This window comes from Sinocyclocheilus grahami, unplaced genomic scaffold (assembly GCF_001515645.1).
Source record: "Sinocyclocheilus grahami isolate Dianchi unplaced genomic scaffold, SAMN03320097.WGS_v1.1 scaffold344.1, whole genome shotgun sequence".
Classification (NCBI taxonomy): Eukaryota; Metazoa; Chordata; class Actinopteri; order Cypriniformes; family Cyprinidae; genus Sinocyclocheilus; species Sinocyclocheilus grahami.
This window is the reverse complement of record NW_015505523.1, coordinates 2,603,207-2,618,296: the sequence shown is the minus strand read 5'-3', so window position 1 is coordinate 2,618,296 and position 15,090 is coordinate 2,603,207. Positions and strand designations below refer to the sequence as shown.

Below are 15,090 nucleotides of genomic sequence, written 5' to 3'. Positions count from 1 at the left end.
TTGTTTGTCATTTCTCCGATCACAAATGCAGACATGGTTTTATGTTTACGCAGCGCAATGCAACAGCGTAAAAAGACAGTATAAGTCATTATAATCCGTAATTATGTCCCCACTGGATGCAACAAATGCCTCATTTATAATGGGTTTTAATGCTTTTGTTTCATCGCTCCGAAGCACAGCATCACAGTATGGTAAGGGGCGTAACAATTCCGTCACACGCTTGAGGTATTCGGCCAATCACAATGCACTGGATAGCTGGCCAATCAGAGCACACCTCGCTTTTCAGAACGATGAGCTTTGTAAAAATCGACGCGTTTCAGAAAGGCGGGGCATAGAGGAGAAACAATAATGTACAGTATGTGGAAAATAATGTGTTTTTTTAACCTTAAACTGCATGAACACATTTCATTACACAAAATAATGTTCTTTTTAGCAACATCATATGACCCCTTTAAATATATTCTGATTGGTTGAAAATTTGTTATGTTGCACAGCAGTTTCCATTGCTTTTCGCTAGAAACTATTTACATTCAACCTCATGAGAACAGCTGGTTAAAGTTCTTAAAATCAGTTAAAGAATGGAGCAGAATAGAATTATGAATTGCCTTTCAGGGATCACTAATCTACATCTACCTAAGTCTCAGGAACTATTATAATTTAATAGGATCTGCACTGCTTTGCTGATTGCTTTGTTATGCCGTTTTTTTACTGCTGCAGTTCAGCTAAATGAAACTGTTCAGGGTCTTTGAACTAAGTAATAGGCTACAGATCTGATTTATTCAAATTGACTTGATCTAACCATTACATCTGAAACTGACAATGATATTTTTCTTTTCACATTTCATTTGCCATTGGTTTCCTGTGCTGTTTCATTCAATAAAGCCAATATCACGTGCCAGGCAAATTAAAATTTAGATCAACTTGCAGCAGCTAATTCCTTCTTTTTTCATTAATAATTTAAAGTTAAAATGAATCTAATCATCTCCTAAGGTGCATGCTCTTGACTGTACATTTGACCAGAACTTTTTAAAAACTTGAAAATATTATGGCATGTGAACAAAGGTGAGCATGCATAACAGCTATCAATCTTTCTCTATCAATCTTTCCTGAAAAAAAGAAAATTACTTGTATGAGCTGTACGAAAGGCAACACCAGCTGAGAGCGACAGTGGAACTTAAAGTGATAAGTCAGAGAGAGCTGTTATCACGCTAATGTTCCCACTGTGCTGCAAAACCTCTTCTCCACTCTACCGCTGAATCTTAAATATTTATTACTGAAATACAGTAAAGAGGTGCATTCATATCTGCATTCTGTACTGAGGTTATATATGGTTTATGATTAAGAGTCAAAAACTTGAGATGTAGCCCAACTAGGCTTACACTCTTAAAAATAAAGGTTCCAAAAGGGTGTTTTTGCAGTGATGCCATAGAAGAACCATTTTTGGTTTCCCAAAGAAACTTTCAGTGAACAGTTCCTAAAAGAACCATTTTGAAGAACATTTTAGAAATCTAAAGAATCTTTTTTGACTATAAAGAACCTTTTCTGCATTTGAAAGGTTCCATGGATGTTTCAGGTTCTTCATAACCATTGATGCCAATAAAGACCCTTTATTTTTAAGAGTGTACTGAAGTTTTTGAGGTAAACTATATTTTGAAATGACATTTTATTTATCTGCATCTTAGAATGGATGTAACACTGATCTTAAACAAACAAAATTCATATTATGAGGTGTAAAAAATCCTCCTACACCCACAATGTGAGTTACATTCAACACTTGTAACTGTCCTACAAAAAATAAAAAAATACAAACTTCCAGACGGAATTTATGAGCTAAATCAATCCATGTTCTCAAACCATTCAGTCAACAGTGACCTGACCTTGAGGACCCTTGAAGCCGGATACACACACACATACACACACACACACAGTAAGATGCAGGCTTCTCAGAATTCACCTCGCTCACTGGTGTATTTACAGCCCCCTGTGCTGGATAAATTGTTCAATTCTATGATCGCTTCTGAGCATGAACATCATATATCTGTCCAGTACAAGGACTGGAGGGGGTCTGTGACAGATTGTAAAGCTGTTTCACAGATGATCAGAAGACAGATGCTTCTTTTGTTTGTGAGGAACTGGAGAGTAAGAGAGATGTAAAAAGAGACTGACTCACCGTCCATGTCCAGTCTCTGCATGATAATAGCCAGCTCCACCTCACTGGGCATGTACCCCAGAGAGCGCATGGCCATGCCCAGCTCTTGCTTCGAGATGAATCCGTTCCCATCCCTATCTAGAACTCGGAACGCCTCTCGAATCTCTGCAGAGAAACGAGACAAAATAGAAATGCAGAACAGTCTGTAAACACAAATAACTCAATTGACATACATAATTCAAGTGGAATGTGCATGTCATCGGTAAGCATTAGACGGTATGTATTATATCATGCTTGCTTTTCTCAGCAGTAACACAGTGTACTATTGCACAAACAGCAGAAATACTAAATGCAGCTCGTTCTGTTTTCAAAGCCGTGTATTTAGTGCACTGTGACTGAACGTTTATCCAGCATTTCAAAGGGCATCAGTGCCAGTTTTTCAGTTCAGCTCGGGTTAAGCAACCCACACCAAGTCGCAAGCGGCAACAACCAAAATAACACGCGTATCTTGTATCTTTTCTGAGGTTTATTACACTTTTTTGCCGTCTTAAAGACCCACCTTGGTGTTATTTTGGGATAAAGAGGTAGAGGAGCCTGTGCCTTGTAATATGCTGAACTGAGCGCTGAATTTTGACAAAGCCTGACATTTTTTTGCATTCCTTTAAATAAAGTATCTTTAACCCTCATGTTCTGTTGGCATCGGAAAGACCTTAAAGGGATAGTTTACCCAAAAATTCTGTCATTATTTACTCACCCTCATGTTGTTCCAAACCTGTATGAGTTGCTTTCTTATGTCGAACATAAAAGAAGATATTTTGAAGATTGCTGGTAATCAAACAGTTGGTGGTTGCCATTGACTTCCATAGTAGGAAAAAAAATACTATGGAAGTCAATGGCAACCACCAACTATTTGATTACCAGCAATCTTCAAAATATCTTCTTTTGTGCTCGACATATGTGCTCGGGTGAGTAAATGATGACAGAATTTTCATTTTTGTGAACTATACCTTTAATGGCCTTGTATTAATAGCTCATAACATACTTAACCTTGAAGTGTCAGGTTGATACTTTAGATACTTGAAGACTTTTCTTAATCTTGTAAGAATTAATTGTAAACAAAATTTGATAATATACTTCATATGGGCACCGTGAAAAATGTTTAGTTGGTGTCTAACAATAGAATAAAATAAAATAAAATGTTGGGGTCAAACTGAAATAAATAAAAAGACATTACTATAATAAGAGTGTGTTCAAACTTGTGGTTCAGTTCAAAAAAAGAAAATGATACATTTAGTCTTGGTTCTCCCAGCATTCACCTGGTCATTTTTAACAAAGAGCCTAAAGATACAAAACAAAAAGGCATAAGGATAAATTCACAACCTAATCTGACTGCTTTTATGACACATATTTTGCAATGGAGCCAACCAAACAAAGTGGGTCTTAGTTGACTTGTTTGGTGCTCTCCAAGGTTTAAATGGCAGCATTTACACTTATTCAAATGAAACACACTAATTAAACAATCACACCAGAGTTCATTTTAATTTAACCAAACCTGCCAAAGTGTGAACACACCCAAAATATCTGACCTTTCTGAAAGTACATAATAAAAAAGTGGATTTAAGCAAAGGAATTAACTACCATAGGTTATTTCATTTTAAAAACTACTATTTTACTCCTGGAACCTTAAGCATAAAATAACAAAAAGTCAATCTCATTAGAACATGTGGGTTAATTCCTCTGCCATTAGCAAAACCCAATCCTCTCCACACGCACCCGTTTCCTAGAAGCCTCTTTGTCTTGACTTAATGATATTTTACCTTCTTTTTATGCCTTACATGTGACTTTTTTTAAAACCAGATTTAGACAAATGTCCAAAGGCTTATGATAAGTTGATTCAGTCAGTGGCTCATTATTTAACAAGGTCCTCTTTATCTCCCTCAAGAATTTTTCTTTCTGCAAAGACAGACCTCGTCTGAACTGCTACTCTCATTTTTTATCCCTCATTTCATGAATATGCAAACCATAGAAGCTCCCACTGTGACCAGCCCTCGGTTCCTGGTCTGTCAAAACAATCATTTTCAAAGGAGGTGCTGCAAATTTTAATTCCATCTGAGAGTTTCACAGTTCAAACATTTCTTCAAATCAACCACTGTATTCACAACACCCTCTAACCCAGCAGTCAGACCATCGATTTTCTTCTTGTGTGCCCTAAGGCACTGCCTCAACACATGACCGGCAAAACATTCCAGATGAGGAAAGTGAGATTTCCAGTTGCAATGGACTGTAGTAGGGCAGGAACTGTAATGGGTTTATAATGTTTATCACATTGAAGGCATACGCTAATGAACCCTGAGGTTCCTTTGGTTGCTGTTATTAAGTACAACTGAATGACCATGTTAAAAACAGTGAGGATGAAGAAGCTATAAGTGAGGATGAAGAGTAAGTTTTTACCAAAAAAATGCTACATTTTTATCATGTAGTCAACTTCTTATTGTTCCAAACCAATTTGCAGATATTTGTCTGTGGAATTTCTTCATACAAATGAATTAATTTAGAATTATTGAAAAAAAAAATTAGTTCATAGTGGCCAGGGGCAATTAAACTCCAAAAAGGACACTATATTCCAAGTTTTCTACCATGTTTGCGTGAGAAAAAGGTTAAAAATCTTCCCCTCTGCTGAAGCTATGAAATCTCATTTACATTCACATTCAATTTCAAAATGTGCCAGATGCCTTGTGCCAGATATGACATAACTGTTTCCAAAATGGCATTTGGTTCTTGCATGTGTCATAACCAAAACTCATGCTTCATTTGAGGAAAGCATAGAATTAGATTTTTACTCTTCAGTGTCACATGATCCTTCAGAAATGATTCTAGTATGCTGATTTGATACTCAGTTGTTACTGGTCCTCAGTTATTAATAATAGATCTTATTATTATCAATGTTAAAAACTGTTTTTGCTGCCCAATATTTTTCGGTAACATTTTTGATGAATTCTGTGATGAATAAAGTTCAAAACAATAGTATTTATTTGAAATCGAATTTGTTTAGTAATGTAGTAAGTAATTGTAATGTTTTTATTGTCACTTCTGTTCAATTTAATTCATATTTTTACTGAATAAAAACATTAAGTTAGATAATAAGAAATGATCAGAAATAATAATAAGAAATGTTTCTTGAGCACCAAATCAGCATACACTCTTAAAAATAAAGGTGCTTCAAAAGGTTCTTCAAGCGATGCCATAGAAAAACCATTTTTGGCTCCACAAAGAACCATTCAGTCAAAGGTTCTTTAAAGAACCATCTCTTTCTTACCTTTTTATAATTAAAAATAAACATAATTCAGATGTTAAAGGTTCTTTATGGAACCATTTAGACAAAAAGGTTCTTCTATGGCATCGTGAAGCACCTTTATTTTTAAGAGTGTATTAGAATGATTTCTGAAGGATCACTGAAGGCTGGAGTATAAAGATGTTGAAAATTCAGCTTTACATTACAGAAATAAATTACAATAGAAAACAGCTATTTTATATTGTAATACTATTTCACAATAGTACTGTTTTTACTCTATTTTGAGCACATAAATGCCTTAGTGAGATGAGACATAATTAAAAACATTTAAAAATCATATTATATTTCCAAAATTTTGACAAGCACTGTATATATTTTGATGATTTAAAAAATGTTGAGCCCTAATTTACAACAATATTTATATAAAAGTGTTTTTTTTCTCACTTCAAATATAAATAAATAATGTTAATGATTTTTAATAAAAACATTTGTACAACCTATGGCCCCCACTGTGAATGTTTGTCTGAGGGCTCATTCTTTCAAGCCATTGATTTTTTTCCCCTGTGAGCATAACAGGGCTTTTATTTAGTAAAACAATGACAGTGTCAAGGTAGATAAGTTGCTGTATAATGTAGTGGCACAATTGTTCATGGATTGAAACGGTGGAGCTGTTTCTAGCAGCCTGCCAAAAGATGAGAAATTTTCCACAGGATTTAGGTTTTGAAATACTGTCAGGGCATCAATGCTTGAATGTGTCTCGAGTGTCTGGTCTGTTTTACTCATTTTAGGCTCCAGTGCTGTCTAAAATACCTCAAAACCCAAGCTTTTCCAAAGTTTCCAAAGTTATAATGGGGAATCCTTGATTAATTCTACTCAGAGACACAAAGCCTCTGTTGAGAGCGTTTCATGTGAATTAAGGGAGAATTACGAGGAGGTGACAGAGGGAGTGAAGCAGCTAATTTGTGGTGATGCTCACCAAGGACGATCCCTAGCTGAACAGCAGGGCTCTGTGCTACTGTAATTACCATCGATATTAACAGAGGCTTTAGCTGAAGGCAGCTTTGCGTGCAGTTTGATTGATACTGGGTCCAGCTAAGGGCAGCTACACATGAATATTTCAAAGAGCCATTGATAAGTCGGTTGGTTCACTTTTGGATATCAACACCATAATGTTAAATTTTTTGGGATCAGTAATTAATACTTTTATTCAGCAAGGCTGCCTTAAATTAATCAAAACTGACACTGTTTGAAAACATTTTTCAAATAAATGGTGTTCTTTTGAACATTCTATTCATCAAAAAATCCTGAAAAATGTAGTTTCCACAAAAATGTTAAGCACTGTTCTTATTTTTAATGTTATGAAGATATAATACTTGAACATTTGAAAATGTAGTGAATGCATTACATTTTAAAATATATTAACATTTGATTATTTTACAAATTTAGCTTTGTCATCACAGGAATTAATTCCATTTTAAAATATATCAAAATGCACAACTAATTAATTCTAATAATAATTCACAAGCAAATGCAGCCATGGAGAACATAAGAGCACAATTTTTTTTCAAAAACATCTGAACGATACTGTACATGAAGCTCATAAATAAAAATATAATTTAACACAGGCCATTTAAAATAGTCAACACAAGGTCATTTGAAACACGTCAGTTCAAACAGTTCCATTTCTTGGCATTTACTTGCTAAAAGACATGCACATTACAAATAACCTGGGTCAAATTGTACTGTATGTTGTTGCTTTGGGAACGGATTCTGAAGTACATTATGCTGAGGTTGCCAGAGTAACCTTGACAAACATTCTATTCCAAAGCCTGTACATCCTAATCTGGCCCATATCTAATTCTCAGGCAGTGTGTGAATGCTGATGTGAATAGATATTGGGCGAAAGTGCCGTCACATTAAGCCCTTAGTGCGGCAGGGAGCGTTTATTTAATAGTTGAAAAAAGAAATGAGATCGAGAAAGAACGAGGGACTGAAAGGAAGTGACATCCACTGTTGGCATGATAAATAACATATGATGCTATATTAATGGATTCTTCCCAGACACCCTTTAGCCGGTCTGACTCATAGGATCTCATGGGACCAACACATCGTCCGGTACCGGAAAAGGTGTGAGGCTCTTACACATCGTGTGTAGCAGGTGCTATCTTGGCTTTTTGGTTTTGCACATCTGCTCCTGGCTCTGATCCAGGACCTTTTAAAGAGGGTTCACTACCATTTGAGTTTCGGATGCTGCAACTACATGTTAGCCAGTTCATTAAAGGTCAACTCTTCACAAGGTCAACTGTTGCATCCTCAAAGCAATAGAAGAGATTCAGCCTAACAAAGGGTAATAAGCCTAACAAAGGTACCAAATAAGACATCTCTGGCCAGGGACTCAAAATCACTCAAATGGCATCTGAGACAGAATTATGTGACCTTCACAAGGTGACTGAAAATGCAGACTGAAGCTGATTTTGACTGAAATGCAAGAACGGAATGTTTAGTCTACAAATAATGCCATCTTATGAATGGTCTTTAAAAAGATGAGGAAAGAGATAGAGAAGCAGTAAAAGATCTGACATTGTGAGTGAAGTTGCATCAGAGAAATGTCACAGCTGCTCCAGGGACCCTTTGCATGCTGTGAAGCACTTAACACTGAGTGTTCATAACAGTCACATCAAAAATACAGTTCCACCATTCCACCATGGTTTAAATATAACCTTTTTTCAACATAAAATGTGCATGTGAAGTTTAGGGTTGAAACACCAGCTTCAAGAGATCATGAAGATAAACTAAAGCAAACCAAGAAGCATATAAAAATACCTTTAGAATGACAACTGCATGACAGTTATGACACATCATGTACTGTTTAAAAGTGGAAATGTGCAGTTGTCACCTGTTTGCTCTTTTGGTAACACAAGGACCTATTCTCACTATTAACTAGTTGCTTATTAGCATGCATTTTACTAGCATATTAGACTGTTTATTAGTACTTATAAAGCACATATTAATGCCTTATTCTGCATGACCATATTTTAGATCCCTTAATCCTACCCCACACCTAAACTTAACAACTACCTTACTATTAATAAGCAGCAAATTAGGAGTTTATTGAGGGAAAAGTCATAGTTAATAGTGAATGTGTGTTCCCTATTCTAAAGTGTTGTCCGCTCTTTCTATCCGTTCAGCCATTAACATGAAATCTGTTAATGAAACCGAATGTAGTCTTGTTAAAACAGTCAAGATATATGCTTTGAATAAACGCACTAAATAATTTGTTACTACATGAAGCATATTTTTACTTGACAAAACACAAAAAAATTAGAATTGTATACTTTTCAAATAAATAGCCTAAATAAATGCAATGTTATCAACTCAATAACCAGCCTTCAACAGATGTCAAATAGGCTATTACAGCTCAACAAGCTACAGGTTTGTTTCTAATTGCTTGTTTGGTCTCTGTGAAAACTACAAATCAAGCAGCAGTCCCTGACACTCAATTATGATTCAAAGATACCAGAGAGGAACAGAGCTCTCTCACACAGTGCCAGGAAACCATCTGCACAGAAAACTTCATTCCCCCCAATAATAGCTAAACTGCCTCTGACAATGAAGAACAAAACAAAGGGGTGTTTCGTCCCGTTTAAAATCATTAAACGGCTTTTTACAAGTCGTCCACTCTGTTAATCTAAAAACAAATTGCTGTGAGTGCAAGACACCTCGCCGTTACCTCCACGGATCGCAGTAAGCGGGCTCTGAGTGACTCTGGACGCACAGCTCCGTTTCCTCTTCTCCGTTAGTTGGACACGGACCGGACACATTCACGGTGGGCAAAGGCAATTCTAAACCATGCTTTTCCGGACCCATTATCGTTTATTAAAGTATCGGTAGTTTAGAAGAAAATATCAATTAGAGCATTTTACGCTGACGTGCCAGCAAATCACGAGCGAAATCCCTGCCGCTTGTGTGTCCACGGACAGCCCAGGCGAAGAGCTCGGAGTGCGGGCTTGTAGCCTACAGTCCCCTCGCCCCTGGAGACTGGAGTGACAAGCCATAACTCACTCGTGCCATACATCACTAGTCCTTCAAATATCACCTTGCTCTTACCGTGAATGAACGCCTCCGGCCACCAATGCTATTTAAACAGGTTTAGCATCACTGGGTGGCATTTTATTGTAAATATTTTACTGTCGAAATTTAAATGTAGATGTTGATAAGATTAGGTTTAATTATGTATAAGACAATGTACAGTTATTATCGTGACCGAATACAAAGCAACTAAAGGTTTCCTGGTACAGTGGTCAGTTATTCAGCTATTCGTAAAAATTTTATTGCTATTTCGTGACTGACCAGAAAGCTGGGTACTACTAAAGTTTTATATTTATTACCAAAAAAAGCAAACTAAGATTGAAGTGAATTGTCCAAATTTACATTATTAGACGATTCATTACCAGACTAACTTATTTGATGTAGAATTCCTTGGGGAAAAAATGCCACCCGATAAAGATCGTGTCGTGAATATCCATGTACGCTGTTTATTGCATCCCTATTCCTTTCACAACAGGTGCCATACAACCCCATTTCTATTCGCCTTATACCTGCATATAGGCATTGTAGACATCCTCCACTCACCTCCTCAAAGACTCTGTTTCTTAATTCGCAAAGTCTCAGGGCGTTTATAAAGCCAGTGTTGTGAAATTTTCTCGGTTAGAGTTATGGTTGTTGGTCTCATATGTAGACTAATTCAGAAGAAAAACAATGACATTTTCAGTTGCCCCAGTTATGTCCTCTCGGTCCCGTTGGCATGTGACAGCCCCATTGCCACCGAAGCAGAGTTTTTTGACGATCCATCAGGTGAAATGCTTGTTACAAAAGCCACTGTCGTATATTTTAAAGTTCAACCATTTAATACATTTGTTCGGAAATGCCCCCGTCTCGCGCTCGTCTCGTGCGTAACAGGCGTTCTCCGCCGCGCACCCAAGGGTGTATTGCATTTAAAGTCCTTGCCGAATGCACCCAGGCAGATTTATAGCGTCTTAAAAATGGAGTCCCCCCTCACTTGTGTGTGTCTTGCCGAAACGCGGAAAAAAAACAAATATTTTGTCGCAATACATCTATTGTGCTGATAACGTCTGAGATGGGCGCGCTGCCCTGCACCCATTGAACGGCTGGAGTAGGCTACAGCAGATCTGCTCCAAGAATGTTTCCCTCCTTCAGAGATCTGGCAGGTGTGTCAGAGAGAGTGGTGTAGGGTGGAGTTAAAAATATTTCAGTAATGTATCACTATTAGCAGACCAGAGACAAAATGCACACATTTTTGCTGTTCATTTACTGAGGTTTATAATTTGACGGAAAGAACACGTAGATGCCTGTTGTTTTTGCTTCTTTGACTTAGCTATTTTTGCAAATTTAGTAGGCCTATACTATTTCAATATTTATTTGGTGTAAGTTGTAATGTTGACAAGCTGACAACATTGTGTGACCAGTTTTGTCATTGTACCTTCATCAGAATGATCACACATTTTAAACTACAATTAAATTTTGACTTCTTACCACAAAATGTATAATTGAGGATACTGAGAGTCTTACAACTCAGGTTACATCACTCCTAAATGTAGGGCATACATTACTGTGTGAAAGCTGGAGGAACATGTTTAAAATGTTCTTGCACCTTTATATATAAATGACATGGAGGATAGACTACTTTACTCATAGCATCCAATTTTTATCATAATCATTCAGAGATGATAGTTCAGAACATAGGGTCCATAACTGTTTGAAAAGTACAGGGCAGCCAACGCCCTGCAATTTCATATAATAAGCATGCTTTGGTTGAAAAATGGCAGTTCTTCTGCTAAATGGCAGTTCAGAAGCAAAAAAATGTCAAACCGATGACATTGACCACTGTGCGATTCATTAGGGACTCATATATATTCTACCTGTTGACCACTGCAAGGTCTAGATGACATAGCGGCTTCCTGTCAGACATAAACTACCTAATTTTTTAATACTGAAAAATTGATTTCAGTATTAAAGATATATTAGCAAAGTGAGAATTGTATGTTGTATTTTCTTTCTTTCGAAAGTGGCAGAATTACATCATTATCTTTCTTTTATTCTCAATAGGCTGTGGCTGCATCGCCCAAAGATGTAATGTTCATGCATTTTCAATTATGGTGTATTCTTACTAATTAAAAATAAGATCATTAACACAGTCTCAAAGGGTAAACATGCACTGCCTAATAGTTTGTGACAAAAAAAAAGGAAACGATAACAGAAGTGTGAATGTCAATTATAATTACTTTAGTTGCTTTCTCATTTGAAGTTTATTTGAAATGTATTTGGTCCTCTGAGAACCTATAAATGAAGTGACAAATGCATTAAATATTTAGCTTTTATCAGTTTAATTAGCAACTGAAGCCATGTTAGCATGAAGAAATCAGTTCAACAGCAGCTTCACAAATGACCTTGAGAAAGCATCGAAGTGCTTGCTTCTACTGCAGATGGGAAATTAGTCTTCATACGAATGTTGACTACAAAACAATGCTTTTAAAAAAGAAAATTTTTTTTTATTGACATTGATGGTTCCATGAAGAACCTTGAACATACATGGAACCTTTAATTTGCACTAAAGGTTCTTTAGAGAGGAAAAGGGTTCTTTAAATTTTTAAAAAGTTCCTCAAAATGGTTCTTATATTGAAGTATATTAAGATAAATTAAACAATAAATGTTTCATAAATTAACTACAAAGTTATTGATTCACCACATTTAGGTCAAGCTTCCATCAAGGAGTTTGAAGTTTCAATAGAGAATCTACCCTGCATATTTCATGGAGGTAATTTTAAGATTTTTGTATTGAAAGACTCCAAGTGAATAAATAGTCATGGTTGGTTTTATGTAGACTATTCCATCCCATTCCATCACACACACACACCATAAACACTAAATGTTTGTTAATGACACTTGAAGAATATGCTGCATAAAACAAGATGTAACATATGGATGCTGTCATTACCTCATAGATCAGGTCTAATTCAATTCATCCAGGCTTCATTAAAATGCTTCAAGGCCTTTGGAATGAAAATTACCCCTCCTAAAAATGTGCTAAATCTGCAAGTCATATATTCAGTTCTTATTTTTGCATTATATAACTTAATCTTCAATCCCTGAGCAGCAATATAGTAAACTGAAATTACATAGACATTATACAAATGCAACAGTGTCTAATGTATGGTGCTGTTTAATTAGATCAGAATGAGATCATCTCAGTACAAAAGATGAATGGAAGATTTTACACGACGCCAGATATTACAAATGAATGCAACAAAACTGTTAATCATAAATTTGGATTTAAAATGAAAAGATAAAATCATTTTAAAACAAGACAGTTATCTTAACAAATGCACCATTTCTCTTTTCTTTATCCATCTCTGCAAGTAAAGTTGAGCACCAAAAATGATACAGCGCATAAAAACAATATTTGCTATGGAGCCTTTTTAATCTTGTGAAAGTGGTTCTTGTATACAAAAGATGAATGGAAGATTTTACACGACGCCAGATATTACAAATGAATGCAACAAAACTGTTAATCATAAATTTGGATTTAAAATGAAAAGATAAAATCATTTTAAAACAAGACAGTTATCTTAACAAATGCACCATTTCTCTTTTCTTTATCCATCTCTGCAAGTAAAGTTGAGCACCAAAATGATACAGCGCATAAAAACAATATTTGCTATGGAGCCTTTTTAATCTTGTGAAAGTGGTTCTTGTTACTGTCGCTTAATAAAAATGACACAAGCTCACTGCAAAAGATAAAGTGACAACATTTAAGAGATCTCTAGAGATTTTCATGGGAATCGTGGTAGAATAACAAAAAGACCTTCAAGGAAGTTAAACTATTTTTCCTTCTACAGATAGCTAAAAACCTGAAATATTTATAATATAAAACCTGATATCATCATTTCAGTAAGTGACAAATTGTAATTCAGTAACAGGCAAATTAGTATTCAAATACATGCATATTTGATTAAAATTAAGTACTCTAAGTAATTATTTAAAAGACAATTTGTTTAAAGGGAACATATTATGCAAAATTCCCTTTTGCAAGGTGTTTGGACATAAATGTGTGTTGACAGTGTGTACACAACCACCCTATAATGATAAAAATCCACCTACACCTTTTTTTTTTTAATCCCCATAAATAATAAGCAGTGTCTCCCAATGGCCTATTTTTAGCATTGGTGCTAATGTGACGTCACATTAGCCACAGGCCCCGCCCACAAATGTTGACAGACACTGCCGTTTTAACGTAGAACCGCCATGAGCGAGTTCACAGCGAGTTGTACACAGTTCGCCATTGCTGCACAGACGAGAATGTCTCCCAAGCGTTTTAGGTGTTCTGTTGCTGGATGAATTAATCCACATAGATCTCTCCATTTACTCCCGAAATCTGAGCCGCTGAAGACGAAGTGGATTAATTTTGTTTTCGAAGAAAATACTCCCTCAACTCTACAGAAATTCGTATATGTCTGCGCGAATCATTTTACACCGGACTGCTTTGTGAATGAGGGTCAGTATAAAGCAGGTTTTGCACAAAAGTTGCTCCTGAAGGATGGAGCAGTGCCAACTGTTCGTGATCCAGCTAACGTTATGCCATCTAGAAAAAGTAGCACGTGTTTTTTTTTACAAATTGCCTTTCTGAAAGAGCTTCTTGGCACTCTGTAAGGCTAATGTTGCTAAAGCTACCATTGTCTGGGTTTTCACTGATGCTGCCTTCACGTGCTACCAGAATGATCGTGAATAGGAATGTGGTAGTTAAAAATTGCATATGAAAGCAATGTGAAATCGACCGCTTGAATTTGTCAAGCTCATAATCATATGTGGGACCTATAAATTTCGTGTTAGCACGCGATGGCACCATGAGACCAGCAATGTTGTTATTTTTAATTGCGCCGTGCTCCCCGTCGGTGTAATTCATAAATAATCTGGCAGGGTGCAGAATTCGGCACGACACCGGTTCGAACATATATGGCTGAACACGCTACTAGCAGTTTCTGACATTTTCAGTGCGTGAGAGAGTGTTTTGTTATTGCTGGCATGATGCTGGCGCACAAGCTCTAGAAACTCCACCCTCTTCTGAAAGGGGAGGCGGGAGCACCAGCTCGTTTTCATTTAAAGGGACAAACACAAAAAACAGCGCGTTTTGGCTCGTACCCTAAAAACGGCAATTTCAACAAGCTATAAAAAAATATCTGAAGGGTATTTTGAGCTAAAACTTCAAATACAGGTGCATCTCAATAAATTAGAATGTTGTGGAAAAGTTCATTTATTTCAGTAATTCTACTCAAATTGTGAAACTCGTGTATTAAATAAATTCAGTGCACACAGACTGAAGTAGTTTAAGTCTTTGGTTCTTTTAATTGTGATGATTTTGGCTCATATTTAACAAAACCCCACTAATTCACTATCTCAACAAATTAGAATACTTCATAAGACCAATAAAAAAAACATTTTTAGTGAATTGTTGGCCTTCTGGAAAGTATGTTCATTTACTGTACATGTACTCAATACTTGGTAGGGGCTCCTTTTGCTTTAATTACTGCCTCAATTCGGCGTGGCATGGAGGTGATCACTTTGTGGCACTGCT

At 36.3% G+C, this 15,090-nt stretch overlaps 1 protein-coding gene across 1 annotated transcript in view; it reads right to left on the bottom strand.

The window, feature by feature from the left end:
- LOC107603296 (calcium-binding protein 8-like) overlaps positions 1-15,090 on the bottom strand; it is a 53,016-nt gene that overhangs the window by 21,671 nt on the left and 16,255 nt on the right. Inside the window, exon 2 of the mRNA XM_016296054.1 lies at positions 2,171-2,352. Coding sequence (XP_016151540.1) covers positions 2,171-2,352 — 182 coding nt within the window. The remainder of the gene's footprint in view (positions 1-2,170; positions 2,353-15,090) is intronic.